We start from the raw sequence: 27579 nt of genomic DNA, 5'->3' as shown, positions 1-27579 counted from the left end.
AACTAAACAAAATGCATGTATTTATTGATTCCAATCCCAAAAAGCACATATCTAGTAACAGCCCAAACTTGACTTCAAGTATCTTAACTACAAACAGAATATACTATCAATAGGAAACTTAAGAATATTACAGTCAAGGCATGAAATGCCCAAGTTCTAAATCCTTTAAATGAGAATTTCAGTAACAGAAATTGAAAATTATTCTTGCAGTTTTGAAGAAATGTCAACATCTTATAAGGGAAGCAAGACAACCAGAGACAAAGGGTCTCCAAAGTGTGTACTTAGTGTATTTTCAAAAACAAAAGATTTTGATAAACCAACAGATGAAAAAGTTGGTAAGGCAATGAGGAACAGAGATTTTGGGAACGCTCAATAGTAGAAAAACAGGTTGGGAAGAAGTGTAAAAAGTTGGTGAGCAAAACTGAGTTTCAAGAAACAAAAGTCAAGATGAAAAGCAAACTGCAAACTATAGGCCACAAAGAATCCTTTCAAAGAATGGGAGTGGTGAAGCAATAATATTTTCAGCAGGTACAGAAAAGTAGCAAAGATTTGGGGCTTGGGTATTTGGGTATTAAGAGGCACAAGAAAAATAAAAGAAATTTGCTCCGCACTAAGCTTAGAACGTAATTGGACATTTCTCAAACTCAGACTGGACCAAACCACAATCATGCTTTCTGGAATTCATGAACACATAAGAAGCTGAAGCCAAGGTTGGAGCTGAAGAAAATCTGAAGCAAAGAGTTAAATAAGTTTTTTAAAAAAACTTTAGCTAGAATTTTTTAGGGGCAGGAAGGCAGAATTAAAGTTGAAAAAAGAAGATGGAGATAACAGAATTAAGGGATGAAAGCAAGACAGTGAAAGCAAAGTTAACTAGTTCAGAATGGGAGCCTGGGGGAAGAAAGAGAGAACACTCACGAAATTCATATAAGATCTCACCAGCCTTTTGGTGGAAAATGGAAAAACATTTTTACTATGCTTGTATTGCATCTTTCCACTGAAGCATGAAGTTCGTTAGCCAAAAGAACAGCAAACATCTGAAAGCTAATTAATAAACTGTTAACATCCCTGTTAAAAAATTTTTTTTAAAAAAAAATCATGATCTACATCCTTCCAAAAAGTTAAATAAAAAGAGATCGCTAAACGGGTTCCTCATAAGGAAGGCAGTTCCCTAGATAGTCCTACCCCAACTCATTTGCTATTTTAAAAGATTAAAACACTGGAGACTAGGAGACAATTGCCAGAGACAATTGACCACCAATGCAGTTTCATTACAGGTGTGATTTGATTACCATACTATGCACGAGTGAGCAGCCTAACTACTACAATTTTTACCCAACAAAACTTCTGGATACTCTTATTTTTTTTTAATAGCACATACTGCAGCATTCTACTATCATGATGGAGCCAAATCATGAATAAATGTTGCAGGATCTGACTGATTCATGAATAAGTGTATGACTCTGGGGTATGAAATTGTACTATTGTCTCTCTGGTCCTTGGCACCCCATAAAGATCCTGACTGCTCAGGATCAAGAAGTCTGGATCCACGGCTACAAAACGCATTGCAGCATATTCAAATCACAATCTGACACTAATCCAACATTCTCACTTAAAAACATGAAAGAAATGCCAGTGAGTAAGGCAACATCAATTGCCAGAATAAAACAAAGCACACAATATACCTTGAAACATTATTGGGTCTTTTTCAAAAACACTTGTTCTCTGAGCACACGTGGATTGTATTTCCCCAGTAAGATAAACAACGCTCCTGGGTTTGTCTCTCATCCCTTCAGAATCTTTTTAGTGACAGATTTTTGCACTAAGCAGTCAAAGTGTGCCAGCAATGGAGTGAGCGATACTATTGGTGTTAGCTGCAGCATGCTGATACATCCTTGAGAACTAGCACATCATTAGTAATACCTTCACAACTAAGGTCAGATGGCACACAAAGCAGTATATCCTAAAGGCAAGTGTGTAGAAAACATTTAATTTAAGCTCTTTAGCATTGGTTCTCTTGAATTGTATATACAATATGCACATATGTATGTAAGCATGTATGCGTGTGTGTGTACACATACATATACACATACACACAAATCTACTTTTGATATAGACTAGTCAATTGGAACCATACTCCATCTCACAATGTTACTAGAATCTGTCCATCAGTCCAATTAAGAATTGCATTACAATGAAGTTACTAATAGGCAAAAGGTAAAACATAACATTTGTCCATATACAGTTTTTGTTTACATCTATCACTTTGTCATACAAGCACTATAAAATAAATTTTTAAAAGTTGTCAAGATTCTGCACAGAAACGTGAACTAGAGCTAATATCCTCTGTTCACATTAAACTCATAGACTGGGATGATGAATCTCATAATCTAACTCAAATTTACATTTATATTTAGTTTTGAAACTTGCAGTCCAATTCAATACTTTTCTTGCATCCCTGAGTAATACTTCTTATCATACAAAGAACTAAATATCTTTTGGGAGTCACATTTATAAACTAAAATTTGAGTGTTTGCACTAATAATTGACTTGTCTACATAGTCAATTATTGTTATTGCAAAACAGTTTTTTTCTCCTAATTTTGGCTAGTTGAACCCTTCCTCACCATCATTATCAAACTGTATATTTCTATAGCGTATCTGAGATTACTATTAACAGATTCAGAAACACATCAAAATTGAGAGTTACCGATTTTGTGAAATTTTAACTATATATATTGACTGGGTACTCTTGGAAACACACTGTTACATGTACTTCAGACTCTGATCTATTCTGGTAAATTATCCAATTGTGTTGGAGGCTTGGAGCCATTAGATGAACTGGGTTATTCTAGATTTCTAGTCTCAAAAGCTCTGCAGAAAAATAAACTGGGAAAGACTATATCAAGAGACAAGATATAGCAAATTATAATAAAATAGTCATTAAATGATCTTAAAAAATTACGGCTTCTTTTTAAAAAATGTGCCTTAATTCTGAAAAAAAAGTTGTTTCATGTGTGTGTTTATCAGGCATATTTTTGTCATTTCCCATCTTATCCCATTTCCTTTCCAAAGTAAAAAAAAAAACTCTGCTAACTTGCTTCTTTCTACAATTATGAAATATTATTGAAATACTGTATATAACTAATATACAATATGAAATATGTGGAAGTATGATCTTTAGTTTGCATTTTTATCTATTATTTGCTCTACTGTCTAAAATTACTTATACAAAAGAAATCAACTAGGTTCAAATTCTGTAGGTATAGTAGGTTAATTATCATTAGTTCCGAAAAAATAGTTAAATCTTGGTAGATGAACATATAAAGATGGATCATTAAAAAATTGCCTCATTTCTCTTAATTATTTTCACTAATGCATTGATTAGTTTGAAGAGTTTATCTGTCAGGTGATAACCTGAAATGCATCTGATTTTAGTTCCAAAAGACAGTGGCTATTCAAATGTATGAAAAGGTGCTTTTTCATTCCTCCATTTTATTTTTCTCACATATATGTGAACAATTTCCCTTGATTCACTCTGCCTCACAGTAATAAGGATTCAGCCAAGATATATTTATTTTAGGCCAGGCAAACATGGGTCCATGTGGCCTACCTTTGACTGGGGCGGGATGAAAGGCAAGAAGGGCCTCCTAACGGTTTGGTGACATCTCCACTAATCCTCCCTCCTTTGGGGAACAATTACAGATGTCAACTAGAAGGCATCCACAGGAAAACTTCCAAGGCATATTCTAAAAAGATTTTGCTTGCAAACCCAAAGTAAAGCATTTTGGTATCATTCTGAATGATGAGAGTTCATGGAGTCATCTCAGACAGATGTCCCTATATTGTCACAGAAAATGCTTTCCACGTGCAGATAAATTAGATAAGTTTGTCAAAAGGATTAGACAGGAGTCCCCAACTTCTGCTCAACAACTCCTTCAAAAAGTTTCAAATTGTTCAGTGACTCCAAACATTGGGGTTGATATTGATCACTTTGGAAAACCTTGGACTAGACAAATATGAAAGATTAAGCCTGCAATGCATTACAATGATTGAATAGTAATTTAACAATCTGTAAACTACTCAAATTTCACTACATGCTTATAAACATCAGGTCTAGGGGGGATGACATCTTAAGGCTCTATAACTATGCTCCCCAAATCATGCACATAGCATCAATGTGTTTTTTTTTTCAATTCAGCCATGAAACTCTTTCATAACAGGCTTAAGACCACTCAATTGAACAAGTGCATGCAAAATGAAGGTTTCTAATCATTCTCTGGTTCATACCCTTCTTTTGCCCTGATCAAAGGCCAAGGGTAACTTTCTCAAATCTTACCTTGACCTTACTATGTGGCCTAAAACCTATGGCAATTCTCCAAAACTACCGTACGAGGAATGAAACAGATGATTCGATCCTTTCTTCTTTTATTATTATTAAAGTGTTATTAAATTATTAAAGTGTTGAAATACAATGAGTATTTCAATGTGAAATTGCAATGTGAAGGAGGTAGAAAAAAGAAGAAAAAAGGCAAGATGATAAGAAAAATATCTTATCTATTTAAGGTAAGATTTTAATTTAAATTGTAAAAAATGAAAATATATAGCAATATTATAAACCATACATTATATCTCCCTTTCCTTCCATCGGTACCCCCACTATTGGTCATAGTTACATTTGAACTTTACATCAAATATTAGTGATTTCTATTTAAGATTTAAAAATAGTATGCTAGATATTTAAATTTGCTTTGCTTTGCTCTGTGATACAGTATATGCATGGGAGCCATTTTTGCCTGAATTTCCTTAAATTCCTTAAATTAAATATATCCATTATGGATATGTTCTGCAATTTTAGTCTCCAAGAACGATATTGTAGGCAAGATATATTTTTCCAATATTGCGCTAGGTTTCTTCTTGCTATGATCAACAGGTATTATAGTAAACTAGTATTTTTTACTTAGTTTTTCTGGAATTATGCCTAGCAGAAGTATCTGTGGTTTCAGTTCAATTTTTAAAAAATTGATTGTTTTGATTCACTTCTTTCTAACACTTTTGAGGGGGGGGTTTCCCATTTTTTTTATTTTTTTAGCATAAAACATAAAATACATCTTTTTAGAGCAGGGGTTTGGTCTGGCTTAAAATAAATACAATTATTCACATTCCCTCAATCAATTTTGTTCCAAATTTTAAAATCTTTAAGAAGAAATAATAATAATAATAATAATAATAATAATAATAATAATAATAATAATAATTCTTATTCTAAACATTTATCATTCTACTATAACACCCAAAATTCTAAACAATAAACACCGTTCTAAATCCTTATCATTTTAACAATTAATATTTCATATATATTCCTCAATCCTAAAACCCATTGCCTCAAAACTATATTTTATCTCTCTTAAATGACAACAGATATCCAATTCTTGACAAAAAATATTTTCCTCCTCTCTTAAAATCATTTTGAAATAAATCAACATTTCTTTCTATATTTTATTACTTCCAAAATATTTTACCTTAATATTTAAAATTTATTCTCAAATTCTATTAGACCAGCTGTTTAACTGATTCATGGTTTAAAAATCTATTTCCCAGTTATAATTTCCAGTATTCCTTTCTCCATTTATTTACTGGTTCACAGTTCAATTACTATTCTCCAATAATGTCTCTTCCACTTCCTCCTAGGTTTATTTTTGAGCTGGTTCGCTTCTTAATCAGCTGCTTTCCAGCAATACTTCCTCCACTCCTTACCTTAATTATTTTTGGCTGGTTCACAGTATAATTTTAACTGCATACCAACCTTCTCCTTTACTCCTCCTAAATCTAATGTAAAACTGGTTCACAACTCAGATGGTTGCCTTCCAGCAATGCTTTCCTCCACTCCTCCCCCTATTTTTAACTGGTTCACAACTTTATTTCAATTGATCCCCAGGTATAGTCTCCTCCACGCCTACCTTTTTATTTTTTGCTAATTTATTTATTTATTTATTTATTTATTTATTTATTTATTTTATTGAATTTCTATACCGCCCTACTCCCGAAGGACTCAGGGCAGTGCACAGTCATAAAATAAAACACATAGATATACAAAATTTAAAATAGAATAAAATGAATTAAATAAATTTGGCTGAATTAATACCCATAATTTAAAATACCCATATTTTAAAATACATTAAAAATTTAAAATTTAAAATTTAAAATTTACACTTAGAAGGGAGAAGATTTAGGCGAGGCCAGCTTGATGAAATAAAAGCGTCTTCAGCTCGCGGCAGAAGGTGCGCAGATCCGGAATCCTCCGTATCTCTGGGGGGAGCTCATTCCAGATCGTCGGTGCCCCCACAGAGAAGGCTCTCCCCCTAGGGGCCGACAGCCGACATTGTTTGGCCGACGGCACCTGGAGGAGCCCCTCTCTGTGGGAGCGTACTGGTCGGTGGGAGGCTGTTAATGGTAGTAGGCGGTCCCGTAAGTAACCAGGTCCTAAGCCATGGAGCGCTTTAAAGGTGGTAACCAGAACCTTGAAGCGCACCCGGAAGACCACCGGGAGCCAGTGCAGCTCGCGCAGGAGAGGTGTTACATGGGAGCTCCATGTTGCTCCCATAACCACCCGCGCGGCCGCACTCTGCGCCAGTTGGAGCCTCCGGGTGCACCTCAAGGGGAGCCCCATGTAGAGAGCATTACAATAGTCCAGACGAGAGGTGACGAGGGCATGAGTGACTGTGCGTAACGAGTCCCGATCTAGAAAGGGACGCAACTGGCGAATCAGGCGAACCTGATGAAAAATCCTCCCGGTCACGGCCGTCAAGTGCTCTTCTAAAGACAGCCGTGCGTCCAGGAGGACACCCAAGTTACAAGCCCTTTCCGTGGGGGCCAATGATTCGCCCCCAATAGCCAGCGATGGTGCCAGCTGACTATATCGGGACGTCGGAAACCACAGCCACTCGGTCTTGGATGGGTTGAGCCTGAGCCCGTTTCTCCCCATCCAGATCCGTACGGCCTCCAGGCACTGGGACATCACTTCAAGGGCATCGTTGGGGTGGTCCGGGGTGGAGATGTACAGCTGGGTGTCGTCAGCGTACAGATGGTACTTCACCCCGAAACCACGGATGATCTCGCCCAGCGGCTTTACATAAATGTTGAACAGAAGGGGCGAGAGAACCGATTCCTGCGGCACCCCACATATAAGGGGCCTCGGGGTCGATCTCTGCCCCCCTGTCAACACAAACTGCGACCGGTCAGAGAGAAAGGAGGAGAACCACCGTAAAACGGTGCCTCCCACCCCCAACCCTTCCAGCCGGTGCAGCATGATACCATGGTCGATGGTATCAAAAGCCGCTGAGAGGTCTAACAGGACCAGGACAGAGGAACAACCCCTGTCCCGAGCCCTCCAGAGATCATCAACCAACACGACCAATGCCGTTTCCGTGCTGTACCCAGGTCTGAAGCCCGACTGGAACGGATCTAGATACGACGCTTCATCCAGGTACTGGGGTAGCTGTCGCGCAACCACACTCTCAACAACCTTCGCAACGAAGCAAAGGTTGGAGACTGGACAATAATTAGCCAATACTGCCGGGTCCAGGGAAGGCTTCTTGAGGAGAGGCCTTACCACCTCCTCTTTCAGGGCAGCGGGAAAGACACCCTCACCCAACGAAGCATTTATAATCCCCTGGAGCCAGCCTCGTGTCACCTCTCGGGAAGCCAGCACTAACCAGGAGGGACACGGGTCCAACAAACATGTGGTCGCGTTCAATCTACCCAGAATCCTGTCCACATCATCTGGGGTCACAGGATCAAACTCATCCCAGATAACAGTCTCAAGACCTGTCTCCGTCACCCTCGCTGGATCTATCCCGTCAGAGTCCAGACCTGCCCGAATCTGAGTGATTTTGTCATACAGATACTGAACAAAATCCTCGGCTCTTCCCTCCAAGGGGTCCTCCCGCGCTTCCTGGTGGAGCAGGGAGCGGGTCACCCTAAACAGGGTGGCCGGGCGATTATCTGATGACGCAATAAGAGCAGTAAAATGAGTACGTTTTGCTGCTTTTATCGCCACTAGGTAACTCCTAATATGAGATCTTACCAGTGTTCGGTCAGATTCAGAAAGACTAGCCCTCCAACAGCTCTCTAGGCGTCTTTTCCGGCGCTTCATCTCCCTCAGCTCCTCGGTGAACCAAGGAGCCAGGCGAGATCGGCGCCGGGTCAGAGGCCGCAAAGGCACGACTCGATCCAGGGCTCCAGCAACCGCCCTATCCCAGGCGGCCACTAGGTCCCCAGATGAGGCGTGAGCCAGAACCTCCGGGATTGGCCCAAGCTCCATCTGGAACCTATCAGGTTCCATCAGGCGCCTGGGGCGGTACCATCTTACCGGTTCCGCCTCCCTGCAGCGGGGTGCCGCGGTTCGAAGGTCAAGGCGAAGGAGCGAGTGATCTGACCATGACAAGGGCTCGATGACTATATCCCCTATCTCGAGATCACTCAACCATTGTCCAGAGACAAAAACCAAGTCCAGTGTGTTTCCCCCAGTGTGCGTAGGGCCATGAATTAGTTGGGTCAGGTCCATGGCTGTCATGGAAGCCATGAACTCACGAGCCACCTCAGACGCCTCACCCACGGATGGCAGGTTGAAGTCCCCCATGACCATAAGTCTGGGGGTATCAACCGCCACCGCGGCAATAACGTTGAGTAGCTCGGGCAGGGCTGCCGCCACGTGGCAGGGAGCCAGGTACGTGATCAGCAAACCCATCTGAACCCCGTGGCCCCACTTCACAAGGAGGGACTCACAACCAGCTGTCTGAGGTACAGTGGTCTCCCTCGGCCTAAGGCCTTCTCTAATAATAACCGCTACTCCCCCTCCCCTCCCCTGTGACAGTTTTACAGTTTTGCTTTAACTGTTAGCCAGCGTATGCTTTCCTCCACTCCTAACTGTATTTTGGCCGGTTCACAGCTTTGCTTTAACTGCTTTCCAGCACATATTTCCTCTGCTCCTAACTCCTATTTTTATTTTTAACTGGTTCCCAGTTTGCATTGACTGTTCTCCAGTATGATGCTTTCCTCCACTCCTACCCTATTTGTAAGACTGTGTCTCAGCTTTTCTTTCACTGATCACCAGAATCTTGCTTTATATTTTCCTCCACTCCAAGATCTCTTATTCAATTATTTAGCTTCAAATTACTTCAAAGTGTATCACCAATGGTGTTTTAAATCTATTCTCCTCCGTATCTTTTGCTGATTTAAAAAAAAACAAACATTTCAACAAATATTTTATCTCTTATTTTCTCCTAAATTTTCTCCCGTTAGTGGCTTATTTCATATTTCAATACAAACATCATTTTAAAACATTTTAAATTCATTTTTCTATGCTTATTAAATGTATGAATAATTCTTTTAACATCCAACACCTTAAAGAAAAAAATATTTTCTACCAAATTATTAAATCTATAAATATTACTTGTTAAAGATTTAAAATTCAAAAAGGCATTAGAACATCTAAAATTCATGCTTCTTCCTTCAAACATTTCTTAATCAAGTTATTTATATGTTTATATAAAAGTAATAATAATTATAGAAAATGGGAAATAGTGACAATAATAATGTAATTACCTTAAAATGGTGACAATAATCATAATACAGCAATAATAATAGTGAAAAAAAAATAAGAAAAGGGAAGAGGATAGAAGTATATCAAAACAAAGGAAAAAAGAAAAAAATCAAGTAGATTAAAAAAAGAAATTTAAAGAGGAAAAACAAAAACAAATAAAAAGATAAAAATGGGAAATAGAGAGAGATGGTATAATAAGAGGAAAAAAAGTATCTCCTAACTCTGTTCATTCATCCAAAACTATTATTTCTATTTAAATCAAAATATAATAATTTGTTGTCTTGTTACATAATATGTTCCAATATTCCTTTCTCCAATCTGTCCAAATATATTTCTTCTCCATTTTAATACCATCAAAGTTCCAACTTTTTTTTTTTTTAATTAGTTCTGGGCTATTCCATATATGGTATCATCATGTCCTTCTTGTGCTGCCACACCCTTCTCTTATTGCCAAGTCTGTTAGTTCAGTTTCCATTGTTCCATTTAATTTCTTCCTTCTGATCCCCAATAAATCCTCCAATAAACAAATTTGTCTATCCAGAATCAGGCTCTCTTAATCTGAGTCTTTCTCTTTTTTTCTTTTTTTCCCAAATTAGTCAAGTTTAAAGAAACAAGTAACAAAGTTTCTCCCTTTATGTAACAAGCAGGCAGTCTGTAAATCTGTAACAAGCAGTCAGACTGAAGTTCACACTTTCACTTGCCAATTAGCAGCCATTTTCTCTGCCTCCGTTTGTCTTCTTTCTTTTCTTTATTTTTAAAAGCATAGTTATTTCCTCTTCTCCTTCCTCTCTCTCTAACATACTCTCGGCTTGTCGTTCGTTCAGAACTGCGATAGGAAATAATCACCAGTAACACACAGAGAATCAGGGTTTACTTTGGCAATGATAAGCTTGCAGTCAAAAGTAAAGTACAAGTCGGTGTTTTGGTTCAAAGTCAGCGCTGGGTGTAATCACACCACAGCGCTATTTAACAAAAACTCAGCCCCTTAAACATACATCCGGTGATTATCAATCAAGCACCCCCCACTCCCTTAACAGTAACAGCTGCGAGCAGCGAGGACAGCAGAATCGGAGAGGCCCAGCAACGTCATCAATCATCGCCCTGAATGCTGCTATCCAGGAACTGTTTGTGTGTTTGCTGCGGCTGCTTATCTCCACTCCTTCGTCTCCCACACACCCCATCGATGGCGAGCTCTGGCAGGACTCGACAGGCGGCCCCCCCTACCAGGAGCTCACCTATAAATAGAAAGCATACAGATGTTAGTCACTGTTACGATCCTGCATTAGGTTTGTCTGGGTATTTCCGATGGAACCGTTGTATCAATCGGGCAGCGTGAACATCGGGTGCTGCCACCCACGAGGCCTGTGTTACAGGGTATCCTTTCCACCGCACAAGATATTGTAACATCCCCCTACGAACCCTGGAGTCCAATATTCGGTCTATTTCATATTGGTTGGTATGCACGGGACCCGGTGGAGTAGTTGAGGTACCTGGCCTTTCTATCGTCACTGGTTTCACCAAACTGCTATGGAATACGGGATGTATCCTACTGAACAGAGGGGGAAGTTTAAGAGCTACGGTTACAGGATTGATAACTTGTGTTATGGGAAATGGTCCTATATATTTAGGTCCTAATTTTTTACTGGGCAGTCGGCTGCTCGATGACCAAGGCGATTACATCTGAAGCAACGAAACGCAGGCCGCTGGATCCTTTCCCCCAAGCCGGAGCCAGCATTCGGTTTAGTCTCCTTGGGTGTTTGTGTGCGTTCTGCTGGTCGTTTTCCTTGACTTGCAACCCCTTCACCCCGTATACGGAATTCTCGGAGACCGACGTCCAATTCGATGGCTGCCTTGTACCACACACTCAACTTGGGGGGCAAGCCCCGGTACACGCAGGCTTGCCGTAAATCACGGTCTAGTCCTTTATGGAATTGGTGCACCAGAAGACGTTCTGGCCACCCCACCAACCGAGCCGCAATCTTTCGGAACTCCTGTACATATTCCTTTGCTGGTATGCCCCGTTGCTTAAGCGCAAACAAATCCCCCTCTGCAACCTGGGCGCTTGTTTCGTCTTCAAATCTGGCACGAAGAGCCTCCAGAAATCGTCCCAGGTCCACGAGTTCCCTTGCATGTTTAGCATGGAGGCCTGCCACCCACTCAGCCGCTTCTCCCGTCAGGACCCCCGTAACAGCAACCACCATAGCCCACTGGGAGGGATACCACTGTCCATATTGGTCCATATGGCTTATCACCTGGCTTAAGAAAATAGCCACTCGTTCAGGGTTTCTGTCAAAGGAAGTCTGCAGGGCAGGTGGTCCCCAAACGGCCTGTGGGACCCACAGCCCCGGCGGGGCCCCCGGAGGCCAAGGCATGGGGCCTGGGGTCCTCGCTGCTCCAGTCGCTCTCCTGTCCTGCCTAGGTTGGTCCCTCGTCGCCCCGCGACCCCCAACAGGTAAGCCCCCTGCCAATTGCGTTGGTTGGGGCTCAGGACCGGCTCCAAGGTCTCCCGACGAGGCACCTTGGTCTTGTTCTGGAGGGGGTTGGTCCATGGATCGTCTAGAGGTCCGCTCCATCCTCAATTTAGGACTTGTGAGCCGGAATTGGGTCTCCGAAGTGGTCACCCCTGTATCCTGCCAAGAAGAACCTGGAGGCTCCAGCCCTGCAACCCAGGGCTGCCAGGATGGGGCGTCACGAAATCCAGATTCCCCAAAACGCTCACGTAGCGTATCCATGGTGCTGGGACCGGATGAGGCAGGATACCCCCAATCCCCTTCATCCTCCTCAGTCCATCGTCTTTCCCTCCAGCCCTGGAAAGATGCTCCCAAGCGAGGGGGTGTTGGCATCCGTGGCCCAAGGAGAACAGAGCTGTGCCACCAATCCCCCGTCCGAGCCCGTTGTCCTGGAAAACTCTCCTCCTCCGGTTGGGGCGGGGCGCTCTTGGGTTGCTTGACTTTTGGTTTCACTGCCAACTGTTCCACACTCTCCTTCACCTCCTCTATCAGTGGTTCCTCCCCCTCCACATCTCCACCACACTCCTGCTCTTCCAAGGCCGTCCCTTCTGCCATATCCCCCTTTGCTGCAAAGCCACAGGGACTCCTCACCTCTTGCGAAAAGGAACCAAGCGCTGACTTTCTCTCAGCTTGTCGTTCGTTCAGAACTGCGATAGGAAATAATCACCAGTAACACACAGAGAATCAGGGTTTACTTTGGCAATGATAAGCTTGCAGTCAAAAGTAAAGTACAAGTCGGTGTTTTGGTTCAAAGTCAGCGCTGGGTGTAATCACACCACAGCGCTATTTAACAAAAACTCAGCCTCTTAAACATACATCCGGTGATTATCAATCAAGCACCCCCCACTCCCTTAACAGTAACAGCTGCGAGCAGCGAGGACAGCAGAATCGGAGAGGCCCAGCAACGTCATCAATCATTGCCCTGAATGCTGCTATCCAGAAACTGTTTGTGTGTTCGCTGCGGCTGCTTATCTCCACTCCTTCGTCTCCCACACCCCCCATCGATGGCGAGCTCCGGCAGGACTCGACACATAGTCCAATCTCATTTTTCCATACAAAGGAAAAAAAAAACATATCCAACACTGTAATGCAGCCATTTCCAAAAAATCATTATTTCACATTGTTCTCCAACAGGTCTTTTGCCTTTATGCCCCAATAGTTCACAACCGCTGTTAAGGCTGGGACAAAGACTCCTCTTAATCCAGAGTCCATGGGCAGTTCCCGCCTGGGCTGATGATCACTCACCCGGCAAACAAACTCCCAGCTCTGTTCTCCGCTTCTCCTCCTCTCCTCCTGCGCATTCTTGTGTCAGGGCAGCCGCCATGGCTGCTGCTTTGCTGCCGCCAGTGCAGAGGGCAAGCCTCCGGCCCCGAGGAACCTGCCTGTTCCTCTCGGCCGACCGTGGGGTCCTTCTCCATGCCCCCTGTCACTACAGGACAGGGGAGGTCCGAAGACCTGCTGGCGGGGGCTTAGCAGACGGGTTTTCATGGGGCTCCAAAGAGCCCGCTATTTCCCTGTCTGGATCCCCGCAGCGCCAACCGGAAGTCCCCTCTTTTGAGGGTTTTTTGTATGACCACTATATGTGGTAGCATGTTCCTTCATTGTTTCGGCATTTCCAATGCTTGTTGTTATATGCTTTATCTATTATGGCAACTGTAGATTGAGTTATATACAATCTTATAGAATATTTTATATCTGCATTATGGTTCGTCGCACAGTCAGCTAGATGTTCAGACTGAATTTTGCATTTTTGTCCACCTAATCAAGCCCTTCCAAGAACCTGGGATAGGCAATGTTAATGTTTGATGCTGTATTATTATTATTTATACATTTATTGATGTATGCTATTGATATATCTATCAAATGTAAAAACTCTATAAGCCCATCTCACTTATAGAGTGATCTTGAGTGGTTCTGTTATTAATTTATTAATAATTATTGTTACTGTAATTAAAATGTATATGTTGCCCAACTTCCAACTACTTTTAAATTGTAGCTTGGAATAAATTTAAATAATTTTTTCCCCATAGCTGTTCCCATTGGCTCATTGTAAATTACTTCTCTCAAATTTTGTATCCATTTTATGATACAGTTTTAATATATTAACTCTCTATGTCATATTCAGCAACAGTTTATGTAGGTATCTAAGTAACCATTTCAGGGTCGGTCATATTTTTCACGGTCCCTCATCTTTTTTGAGATCGCTTTTTATTTTTCCAGTTATTTGTAAACACATTAATCATGGTGGTTTGTCCTTTTTCATTGTAACCTACTAATTGTGATTGCTCATAATTTTTTTTTGCACATAAATCAAATTTATACAAGTGTATTATTGTCTTTTTTCTCTTCAGTTTCCCTCAACATAATTTCACTCTACACTTAGTATAGATGTAATGCTAAATAGATTCACAGATCAACTTTTTGGAAAAGGGCTCATTGTCATTTTTGGGTATAAATACCAGCCAATCCTGAATTTGCTGTGATGTCAGAAAATAATTCAGGACAAATTGGTGGGATCCTTAGGTGAGATATAGATTTGTTTTACTTTGTATAATGTGGTCTAAAATGAACAAAACAAATCCTTTACCTACACAAACCAAATTTTACTAGTTAAAACAAATGCACATACTGAAGACAAAAGCCTCATCTTACATTCCAAAATCAATTTAATTTTGCCCAAGTATTTTAATTTTTTTTTTAAAAAAAAAATGCAATACCTTAGTACAGTGGTCCTCAAGCTTTGTATTATCATGACTGGCTTCCTAAAATGAAAAATGAATTTGAATAATCCCTTCATAAAAATTAAGCAGTTGGTATTAGAGTTGGGCAAGAGATAAATATAGCCTATTTAATAATGAAAATATAACCTATATCTATATTTATTTATTGGGCTCTTAAACTTCTGCACCAATTACTGCTATTGTGACCTTGTCCTTGCAACATGTACAAAGCCCAAATGTGAATGTCCACTATATTCTTAATTTGCCTACAGAAACCAGATCAGGTTTAAAAAAAGCTGCCCGACTGTTTGTTTACTGCATTTCTCCATTTGAGCTGTTTGTAATGTTAATTAAAACTTTATATTGGGAGGGGCCTGCTTGTGCTAATAAAATTAAATAAAACTGAACAGTGTATATTATTCCTTTTCACCATTTCTTACTCAGAAACCTAACCATATATCTTTCAGCAGAAGTTATTTCAAAAACCATATACTTTGAAAAATCCCTATACAAAACTGGCTTTAGATGATACCATCTCTCTACTGCAAATTAGTTGCAATTGGTGGCATTTCAGAGATACATAAATATGGAGTACTAAGTCAAGAGCAAATGACTCACTGGATCTTTTTCACAAGAAACATTTTGTAATAGCAATCTTCATTCACCCCTTTATTGCAGCTTTCTCTAAGCAAGGATCTAATAGTATATTAGAAGGGACCAGATTAAAGAAAGCTGCTCATTGTATGAAACTGAATTAAGTAATCGAAAAGCAATTTCACAACTGTTTTGTTACTGAAAACTACAATTTTCCTAAATTAAAGCAGAGAATTTAAAAATAAAAAGGTTTTAAAAAGGTTTTTAAAATGTACTTACTTTTTTCAGCCTGCTATTTGGAAAGCTTTTAACTTGCTGGAGTGGCTTGATTCCAGTTGGAGTAGAGAAAAGTAAAGATTTAGCAGCGGACACTAGAGATTGAAAACAGAAAGTAAATATTGAAGCTCTGATGTAAATAGCATAACTAAATTTATTTTCATCATCTGAAACAAAATTAGCAGCTGAACATTTCCTCTAATAACAGCAGTTTTATTACAAATTTCACTAACTGTTTTTTCCAATGGGACCTAGGATGCATGCATTTTCTGTCACACCACCTGCTTTCTGGAAAACCAGAGATTAGATTAGCCTCAATCTGCTGGCTTTTTGTGAAGTGTTGAAGACCTACATGTGTTCCAGGACTTGGGGCTTAGAAGGCTAGGTGGTTCACAGAAGGATTTTGTTGATTGTTGTCTTCGGGTTTTCTCTTGCTACCAGTGTAAGTTTTTTTTACTCTTTATTACTGTTTCTCTGCTTGTTTGTTTTTATGTGCTGTTAGGTGCACAGAGTTGCAATTGTGAGACAGGTGATCATAAGATTCAATCAATCAATCAAATAAAAAAAATATAAAGTAAATGCATCTAGGGAGGGAAATTTTTGAGAAAATTCTGACAAAGATGAGTGAAATGAACATATTTCAGGGCTTTTCCTCAAGTCTGTGTATAGAGTAAGGAAGATAGCCTTGATGAAAATAAACAAGAAAGCAACAAGGAGTAAAATATTTGTTTTTAAATCCAGAACATCCAAATAATGTTTCGAAGTGGCTCTAACTGACACTTTCCTACTTCACTGAACTATAAAGAGGAGGAAAACAAACAATCAGACTTACAAGATTTTGCTATTATACCCAATCTCAATAAAAGTAGTTTTAGCATTATGGAGAGTTAGAGTTCTTGGTTTGTTCTACCTAGAGGAACTGACTGTTCCTCCTGTTATTGACTTGGAAAAAAAATGTATGCCACATAATTTGTGTTGCCCCCCCCCCCCAATAGCCCAAGCTCTATTCTGCCTTAGTAAGGAGATTGGTAATTTTATAGTTGTGGTTGTTTGTAATAAAGAGAATTAAGCACCTTTAGGTTATCTGAATAACAAGTTCTTGATCAGCTCCCACTTTATCCCGTGCCCCCTTCACCCTGATTTGTTGCTAGATGGACTATTTTGGATAGAACTTTAGCAGACTTCCAGAAAATAGCTAAATTTGCATTTATGAAGAAACTTAGTAACTAGCATGCTGGAAGAATTGTGAGGGACATTGGGTCATCTCCTTCCCATTTTCCACTCCTTCCCAGTTGTTCTGTGATAGCTATAACCTCTTACAACATAGCTAAAAGAAGAAATGGAACCCAAATTTTATATATCTCAAATTAGTAGCATTCAAGGAAATATTAATGCTGGTGACAAGTCATTCCTTGGAGACATTCAAAGGAGTAAGAAAAATGACTTCAGAATGGGGAAAACAGTACTGTCTTCACCCTAAATAAACCGAATAAACAAAAATAGTAAAAAATAAGTGCATGTGAAAATATATTAGCAGAAGCAGCAGAAAGCCTATATTGGAGTCACTGATGGAAAAATCAATAACTGGGACAACCTACCTCTTTCTCACTTTAAACTGTCTGGCATGCCAGTCTTTTTTTTTTTTTTAATAGAAGAAAAATAGGTCTGGTGTTTTTCCAAGTAAAAGAGAGAAAACATTTTTGGAGAAGCACAAGACCTGTATATATGTATGTAGCTCATGTAATATCCCACCTGGCATGATTTGGACAAATGAAATTGCTAGTATCTATAATCCATCCCATATTTCTCATCTCCTAGGTGCCACTTTGCCGGTGAGAGTATGTGCATTTCAAATTAATTATTTATTTAATTTGGCTTTAATCTTGCCTTTTAACGATTGTAAACGTTCACAAGATCCTCTAGGGAGCAATTTCCTTATTTAAAATATTGGTCAGTAAAAGAATAAATAAAATAGGTGTCTGCTTTTCCTATACGGATGAATTTTATTTCAATCTCCAGAAATAATGAAGATACTCAGCTTCTTGCTTTTATATCAGGAAGCTTCTCCTTGATCTTTGAGCCAGGAACATCCTCCCAAGCAACTTTCCAAAAGTTTTCATAATCTTGCTGGTTCTTTATGATTCCAAGTTTAGTTAGTTCATTCTGCAATCCAGTAACCTTAAACAAAGGAATGGAAGAAAAACATTCCTTTAAAATGTGTGATTAGTTAAGGAGCATCCACATGAAATATAAGATTTACTCTATCAAGCACCAATGTCTTTATAAATGAGGCAATGCATGCCAAGTGGAAATGGAGGTTCTGGAGTTGTTGGAGTACTATCTTGAGACAAGAGCATATAGTCACTGTGATTTCTGCAGAAACTACATAGTTTTTCAAAAGTAATATTGAACACCTAACCCATAATATATCTGGTTTTTCCAAAAGATCCTGCCATAAAACAACTGCAATCATATTAGAACTGCATTAGTAGAATATATTTATTGCCAAATAAAATCAATCCAACTAACTATATATTGTTCAATGATTCTCAGACCTGATCTATATGGACCACCACCAGTGGTCTATTGAAGCCTCTCTTATTTAAGTCCCCTTGTCACCTCTTTCCCTCACCTCCCTGATAGTCAGCTAGTTTGCAAGCATGGATTAGGAGCTGAGAACTGGTTCACTGAAGTATACAAGTGATAATACAAATAGTAAGGTGAGTGCTAACATTCAGAGGACTGATGGTAAACAGATCTACCCACCTCGCACCCCGAATAGTACTTACAGCAACATTTCAAAAAGAAAAGTGAATATGAAACACGATGAGTTCCTAAAAATGGGGTTTTATTGTGTTGGCTACCACCATTGTGTTGGGGCCTGAAACTCAAGGAATTTCTTTTGAAGAACACTCTTGACCAGAAAATGTGTGCTATGAATTGTTATGATGGCATGGGATATATAAAATAATTCAAGTGATAACTACTTTTTTGGATTAAATGTTTTTATAGAAAATGTAGTTCTCAAAGATACTTTAAAAAATAGGAGCGTGAGAAGACATACAGAAATGCAGCCAAAATCATTATTTTATTCTCAAAAAAGTGAAGTAATGTTTATTCTCTAAAAATGTGAACTAGCATAGACACAAAAAGAGAGAATTGGTTTAACTGGGTGGTCCTTCTTGTTTTTGAGTGTTGATTTAGCAGTCCAAGGCCAAAGTTTAAGAGAGAAATGTTCTAGTAGAATTAACTGTTTTTTCCTATAAGTACATAACCCAGGACTTGCTAAATAAAAGCAGTAATCAGTCTTCATGGATGTAAACTTTTCAAGAAGTATCCAAAATGCCAGATGCCAACAATGACTGAATAAATGAAAAAAATAAATAAAATAAGACGCTGAGCTTGTCGATTGAAAGGTTGGCAGTTCAGCAGTTCGAATCCCTAGTGCCGCATAACTGAGTGAACTCCTGTTACTTGTCCCAGTTTCTGCCAACCTAGCAGTTCGAAAGCACATAAAAAATGCAAGTAGAAAAATAGGGACCATCTTTGGTGGGAAGATAACAGCATTCTGTGCGCCTTTGGCATTTAGTCATGCCGGCCACATGACCACGGAGATGTCTTCGGACAGCACTGGCTCTTCGGCTTTGAAACGGAGATGAACACTGTCCCCTAGAGTTGGGAACGACTAGCACATATGTGCAAGGGGAACCTTTACTTTTACCTTTTTATCTATAAATAAATTTTGCCCATTGTTGGTAGTTCACTTTACGGAAAAATTAATACTATCATACAACTATATCCTATCGGTACCCAGACTGAAATATGTTCTTCATGGTTATGAGTGTTTTTCTATTCTAAAGGTAAGATCTGCATTTGAAAAAGATCTTAAAGTTATGCAGATTATGAGACAGGTCCTGAAGATAAAATGCATTTTCACAAAGTGCTGTGAGTGACTACTTAGGATCTATTTGTAATTCAGAATACAACACATTTCCATACAGACAGACCACTAAGAAGATCAGCATAAAACCCAAAGACTTGTTTATTTCTTCTGTTAATTCCATAGTTGTTTGTATTATAATTTAAAGATTAATTTTCATAGTACTAATACAGGGTAAAATTATAGCATCTTATAATTACTTCTTTGTGATTACATAAGTGTCTAACTTACTAATTGTTAACTAACAATTTGGAGGAAGAGGATGACATGCTCAGAATATGGCAGGGAGATTAAGGCTGGTGTAGATGGGAACCCTTTAGGCCATGCATTTCTAATGAGAAGAATAGGAAAATTGTAATCATTGGAAACTTATACTGGTAGTATGATTATTAGCTGAGTAAACAATTGGTTTTAATGCCCAAGGCTTGTCAGTCTACATTGAACTGCTTTTCAAATTAGAGCTTCTAGAACAAGGTTTAGAAGTTGCTTTTGGAATGGATAACCAAGTCTTCAAGATAGATTGACAAGGTGCTTTTACCTCATATGGCTGCTAGTGATATGGACAGAATGAACTGTTAGAGAGTAAAGGAAAAAGGGAAGAGGGCCAAGACTCTTCAAAGCTGACTCCTTAAACAACCATTTGACTGTCCTGGAGGAAAAAGCCAACTCTTTTGTCCTAGGGTACACATTTGACATTTTCTAAAACACTTCAGTGACAACCACAAAAGTAAATGGAGAAGGGCGTCTTACCCAGTAGCTGTTTGACTGTGACAGGGACTCCATGTACTTCGTATCATGAGACAGCTTGCAGAAAGGAAGTTTACGACGAAGGGTACACTTTTATCAAAGAAGATTTTAAAAAATGGTTAATTTCTCTCCAAATAGCTGGGAAACAAGGCTCAAAATAAATGACAAGTAAACATTCAGCCACAGGAAGCCATTAACCACAGTGGGCACCAATTAGAACTCAGCAGGCATTCTTAAGACCGCCTGGTGCTCCTCCCCACCCCTCCCGCCGCACTCCCAGCTTTGACCAAAAACTCGCAAATACAGCCTTAGGAAGCATCCTCTTTCATTCACTCAGCAATTTGTATTCTGGCTGATAGGCTTATAAATTTGTTTGTAGTCTTGTTCAATCTCCTTTCAAGTCTTCAGAAGTCACAAACTACTGTCTGGCCAAAAATTAATTAATTAATTTCTATCTAGTCTTTAAAGAAAATATCATCTAAGTTGTAGCAGTTCCTTTCTCTTATTTTATTTATTTGGCACTCAATGGTGAATTCTTTAATACAATATTTTAAAATAAACCAATTATTTGTTTTAGAGAATCCTCTTTTCTTTCAAAGGCTAATCCAAGTTCCGAAATGGTGGTATGACACAGTTCTCATAATTCAGATTACAAGCTACTGTCTGGAAATTAGAGGAGTTGTATAGAAAAATTAGTTTCCTTGCTGCTGCTAACTGATTGTTTGGATTTTTAAGTTTGCCAGTATATTGTAATTCCTGAAGGCATTTTAATTTACTTTAATTATGATTATGAAGAACAAACCAGGTTCAAACTATGATTTCATCAACTAAACATGCATCCAACTACAGGCAAGAACTTTTGTCCCATTTTTCCAGCTCTGAGTGTCATGAAGGCCGTTGAGGTGATGATAGCAGGGTGGATTAATTTGAAATGTGCAATCCTACTTTCTTCTACTTTTAAAAAAATATGTCTAAGTTTAGGATAAACAAATTGCAGACCCCCAGTTTCAGTCACCAGAAAAAAACTGATTAATTCAAATTAAAAACCAATATTTTGAAACTTCCAGAAGAACTGAGGAGAGGTCCATGTGAATCTGAGATTCATCAAGACACATGGATATACAGTAACAGGAAGCCATGTTTTGCTTTAAAGTGAACCCAGTCTCAACTGGGTTGAGACTGATGTCTGGTCTAACCAGTCCATTGTCAGTTACAGTGATGGGCGGGAACAAATCAGAATCACCTCCAACCATCTCTTTTTGACATTTCATTTGCAATCTATCATGTTTTCAAGCTACTATTCACATGGCGTCAGCACCTTTCTAACCACAATAAAGGAACAATACTGTCCTCCCATACTCTATTCCAGTAAACACCCTAGGCTGCAAAATGTTCATGGGGATGATACATATAAAAGCAATACACTTCATATTTATATCATGTTTCACATATTTCATTTCATATGTATGTTACAAAAACATGAACAACAATCATCTTAATTTCATATGAAACTTCATATGAAAGTAGCGCAAACACTATCAAAACTAGACACTTCTTAATTCAGATTCTGCAATTAGCTATTTCAAGTCTTTCTATTTATTAAAATAAGCATTTGGTTCAGTTTATCATTTCATAACCTTCCTTATTTTTTAATTGAGAATTCTACAAATCGTGCTAATTATTATTTTTTAAATAACTAAAGTGGCCTTTAAATTTAGGCATTGATTTAGTGGCATTAAAAAGGAAACCCCTATTATCTTATTAAAGATAGTTCCTTTTGAGATAGGTCACTGTTAAGAATACAGCAGATTATAAAGCATAAAGTAAACCCTTATAGGGAACATGACAGCCTTTTACTACTGCTTGATTGTTTTAGCTATCTTCACCCTTTAAACCTTTATAGTACCAATAAAATTACTGAAATTCAAATATAAAGAACAGTTGCATTTCCTTATCATTTCAGGTCAACGTAGCTCAGCTTTATTGTGACAACAGATATCCTCTTCTTCCGACAAGACAAACAGATAATTTTTTTAAAAAAGCAGTATAGATACTACTATGAAGTATTTTGCTTTCTTAGTTTACATAGCTTCTGACAGCAGATTTAATAAGCTTTCTAACAGAATTCCATTCTCAAAGAATGAGAGTCCTATGTATTTCCTAGTGGCATATTTAACCAATTTTTCAGCTTCTAACACACGTGCTGTGGAACCTTCCCTGTTGAGTAGCTGACATCTGTTCTTCATCATTTTAAAATAATTCCATAAACAGATCCGTCCCTTTTCTGGAAAGGTAGTTTCAATCCTTCAAAATCTGTCCAAATCTGAACTTAGTATAAGTTACATATATGTGCACCCAAACAGACATACAACTTTGTGGGGTTGTATGAAAACCTACTTCAAAATCTTAAATTGTGAAGACACAGAAATGGACATACCACAAAGCATGACAGATGGGATCCAGTGCTGTAATGCGATTTGCCTGGTTTTGATTTAAGAGGCACAAACCTAATCACCTGGGGTTTATTCAGTAAAACATACTTAAAGGAACCAGATTAAGTCTTTGTGTAATGTGTGGATCCAGATAATTTTATGTGATGAACCGACAGGGAAGAACTATACTTATCACAGTTATTATTAACAATACTTCTATCCTGCTCTTCCATATTGTAGACCATTTAAACTAGGATTGTAATAATGAAATGTTCGGCATTATAAAAGAATTAAAATAAGCAATAGTCAAGCAAAGTTAAAAGTGGAGAAGCATAATTATCTCTCTCTCTATATATATAAAACCCTTCCGAATTTAAACATGATTTGATTTCTGTTGCAAAGACAATGTTGACATAGCCACACAAATCTCAGCTGGGTTAATATTCCAGAGCTGCAATCTAGAGCTAAATTTCTTTCACCTTTGAAGTTAACCTCAGGGACAGCAATGGACCAGTAGGAGATTTACAATCCTACACCTTTGTTTTTTCTTTTTTTCAATCATGTCCAATTCTCAGAGACTGCTTGGATAAGGTTCTACAGTTTCCTAGACAAGGTTTTTCAGAAGTGGTTTGCCGTTGCTCCCATCCTAGGACTGAGAGAAAGTGTCTGGCTTAAAGTCACTCACTGGCTTTGTGCCTATGTTGGGGTAGAATTCACAGTCTCTCATTTTCTAGCCCGGTGACTTAACCACCATATACCAAACTGACTCTCACCCTATGCTTTAGCACAGCGTAAAAGAAGTGGTAGGTTTATTTCCTGATGACGTTGGGTTCGGTGGGCGGAGCTTCCCGCCGGTTATACTACCAGTTCTATATAACCAGCCCGAACTGGGGGCAACCCACCAATGCCCAAAATATATTCCATTCATATCAGTTATACTTAGCTACAAATGATTGACGTTATCTGAGGTATATGAGCAGTAGTGGGTTTCAATTTAGTTTGCTACCGGTTCGCTCGTGTGTCCGAGTGGGTGGGCGGAGCCTCCCGCCGCTATTACCGGTTCGCCCGATCCAGGGCAAACCGGTAGCAACCCACCACTGTATATGGGCTTTAAAATGTTTTCTGTTGTCCACAATTCTACATAAATAAGTTTATAGCTTCCCCAAATGTGAAGCTACATTCACATTCTGAAAATTAAGGTGAGCCATCTATTTGTGAAGGCTATGCATTCAGTTTCACTATGTGTGGAATAGTGGAGTGTCAGAAGTTTTGAAGGGCAGGATAGCAATCCTACATACAGGTAAAAAGGAAAGTTTTTGACACTAATGAGGAAGCTGATTTGATTACAAGTTTTGCAGTCCTTCCTAATATAGTAGTCTTTACATACACGGGGGGTATTTCAGTAAAACTGTGTAAGGCTACATAGCAAGCAATTGCATAATACAAGTAGTCCTCAACTTACAACAGTTTGCTTAGTGACCATTCAAAGTTCTGCAGCACTGAAAAAAAGTGACTTATGACTGTTTTTCACACTTATGATTGTTGTAGCATCCCCATGATCATCCCCATGATCACGTGATCAAAATTCAGATGCTTGGGAACTGACTCATATTTATGGGATCATGTGATTACCTTTTGCAATCTTCTGACAAGCGAAGTCAATGGGTAAACCAGGTTCACTTAAGAACCGTGTTACTAACATAACAACTGCAGTGATTCACTTAACAACTGTGGCAAGAAACATCATAAAATGGGGCAAAATTCACTTAAAAAATGTCTCGCCTACCAACATAAATTTTGGGCTCAATTGTGGTCGAAAGTCAAGGACTGCCTGTAGTTCATAACTGAAAACTCTCCTCTCTCCTTTCTTTCTAATAGCAGTTGCCTCAAACACAATGATGCATTTTTTATTTCTATATTGTGAGTTCGATGTTTATTGTTAGTTTGCTGCACAATACTTGCAAAATCTTCTTTCTTAAAAACACAATTTAATTAAAGCTATACACTGAATCCTCATGAGTCAGCTTACATAGGGACTATTAACAGAAAGAAAAGGTGAACCATTAGAGTACAAAGAAAAATTTAAAACACAAGCATATTGGCATAAATTGACAAAACAAATTTTCTTTGAAGTTCAAAGACTGTGGGCCTTTGATATTGGGCAGCCTGATTCTTGCATATTCATTTAGATTTCTACAAGTAATTGAAGTGTATCCTTTTATTGGAGCAAAACATTATTTCGTAAAGTGACATTTTATTTTTAAAATGATGTACTCTAGTTATTTTTTGAAACAAGTCTGGAATGTTAAATGTTGTTTCAGTTATTTTTCTCTGGGCATGAACTTTAATTAAACAAACAATATTAAAGGCGCTTCTTCATGAGTCATATGGTCGTAAAGAGACTTCATTGATGGACTTGTTTGTTAAATATGGAGAACTGTCCTTTAGAAGAGGAAATTCTTTTAAGGAAGTTGTTCAGAGAGAGAAAAAAAATTCAGGATGAAGCCAGCAAAAGGTGTGAAGGATTTCCCTTTGATTTCCCAATGTGTGTATTTGGGTTGAGACACAGACTATATTTCATGCACATATTAATAGCATGCTAATAAGACAACGATCTCTACTTTAACATTGGTTTGAGGGTCAGTCTGATATTTTGAGTCTTAAGACAGAAAGTGTCTTGCTTTCTTATAGGATCAGAATGAGAAATCTGAAAGAAGAAATCTTCTGAAAAAGAAGAATTATTTATTTAGATCCCTGTCTAATTCCTTACCCAACACGAATTTTTACTACAAACAGATAAAGCCATGTTAGATTCCAAATGTTTGTGTGTGTGTGTGTGTGTGTGTGTGTGTGTGTTTATATTTGTTTGTTTGTTTGTTTATTTTCCTTCTTTGGACTTATTTGTTGTACAAATAAGTTAGCTTCTCCAAAGTTTATTTCCCCAACCCTTCTGTGATTCACAATGGCATACTTGAACATCATCTTTCTATTTTTTTTAACATCAGATATTAAAAACTCCAAAACAGTACTTCAGACCAATTTGTCTGCTTTTCTTTATTTAAATTTTTGAGAATTTGGTGTATTAAATCCACAAGCTGTGATTTCCAATTATTTTTTCTAACTAATATTAAGGAAACATATTAACTGAGATAAACAGAGTTTGTAGTGTCACCAAACTAAATATGCCTACAAAATAGGGCAGATAGAAGTAAAAAGAAAGAACTAGAACAAACAATTTTATCTCTTTGTTAGAAACTGTATTCTGCAAAAATCACTGTTTTCTTAAAGAAAAGTAAAACTCAAGTTCTATAAAATTCATTTCAGATCCACATACACATTGTTGAGTGCAGATTCACAACCACTGCTTAAAATATATTCTCTTAAACTTTAATCATGTGATTATTTAGATTTATCTTCTGCTATACAAAATATGAATATTCAAATTCAAAATATTTTAAAAATAGTTTTCATATGTGTATTTTTTTTTCTTTCCCTGAGTTTGAATTTCTTTTAAAATAATTTAATTATTTTAAAATTACTTTAAACATGTTGAGGAAATGATAATTATTCAGACATTAAAAAAACCCCTATCCACTAAATGCATATACTACCCCTTTTTCAGACTGATATTAAATTTTTGGGAACCTAAATTGAGATGAACTGTGATATGTATTTATGTTTGATCTTTATACATTTTAAATGTATGTCTTATTCATTGTTTGGGGCCTATTATTATAATACTAAACCGTTCCAAAGATTTTATATCAAATTTTGATTCCCAAAACACAAAGGAATCAGTGGGAAAAGCAAAGATAGCAAACCTATTAGAACTAAAAATCTGTAGAAATTCTGAATTAAGAGCAATGTATTATTGCAGGTTCATAAAGGACTCAAACCAGAGCTATAAGATGTTCCTATGCAATCATAGCCTTGTTCTCCCATAGAATTTATTTAAAGTAGCTGTTTGAAACTGCCCATTAAAAATTCAATGTATTTTCAATAAAGCAATGCAAATGCCAATTAAAATGATAAAAGCATATATGAAAACACTGTTTCAAACTAAAACCAGCAATTAAAGAAACAATTGTTTGCTAAACCTCATATACTTTACAGGTATTTTAAGCACATTCAAAACTATTAAAATAGTTATTTATTTCAAGAAAGACTACAATGTTAATTTGGACATGAAATATTATACTGCACAGGGAAATTGGTGAAGAACAACTTAGATAATAAATTAAACTACAATTAGGAGAGAAATGGTGGCAATCTGTATCCTCTAGGGCATTCAAGGACATCAGAAGATTGTAACAACATCAACACAGATAATGCAATATATCTGTGAATTAGAGGGTACCACAGCAATTTATACATAGACTATAATACCTATCTAATATATCCAGAAATATAACATAAGTCATAAAGTATTTTTCCTGCACTGCTGGAATCCTAAAAGCCAATTTAACATATGTCCAAACACATGTACTGTATATGTCAATGGAATTTCTGAACTCCAGAAATGTTTGATTCCTGTTCTTAGACTTTACACATCCTATTGTCTACTTAGAATTCAATCTTTGCACATAACTTGAAGTTTCAGAAAATCTTTGAGATGAGTGTTTCCATGCATGGAATCGACAACACCATGTTTCTCAAAAAATTAATTTTCTGTTGGAAATCAGCTAACTGTTCAGCAAACTATTACGGCTATGCATCATACACATTATTCTAGTTTGCAAAATTGTAGATATTGTACTCAC

At 38.1% G+C, this 27579-nt stretch overlaps 1 protein-coding gene across 1 annotated transcript in view; it reads right to left on the bottom strand.

The window, feature by feature from the left end:
- Positions 1 to 27579, bottom strand: part of LOC139308058 (uncharacterized) — a 65387-nt gene that overhangs the window by 23703 nt on the left and 14105 nt on the right. Inside the window, exons 5-8 of the mRNA XM_070931467.1 lie at positions 20391 to 20477; positions 17747 to 17878; positions 15704 to 15898; positions 14828 to 14872 (exon numbers count right to left, since the gene is read on the bottom strand). Of these exons, the coding sequence (XP_070787568.1) occupies positions 14828 to 14872; positions 15704 to 15898; positions 17747 to 17878; positions 20391 to 20477 (459 nt within the window). The remainder of the gene's footprint in view (positions 1 to 14827; positions 14873 to 15703; positions 15899 to 17746; positions 17879 to 20390; positions 20478 to 27579) is intronic.

This window comes from Pituophis catenifer, unplaced genomic scaffold, assembly GCF_029215685.1.
Source record: "Pituophis catenifer annectens isolate HBS135680 unplaced genomic scaffold, rPitCat1.0.hap2 SCAF_1, whole genome shotgun sequence".
Classification (NCBI taxonomy): domain Eukaryota; kingdom Metazoa; phylum Chordata; class Lepidosauria; order Squamata; family Colubridae; genus Pituophis; species Pituophis catenifer.
This window is presented reverse-complemented; position numbering and strand designations above follow the sequence as displayed.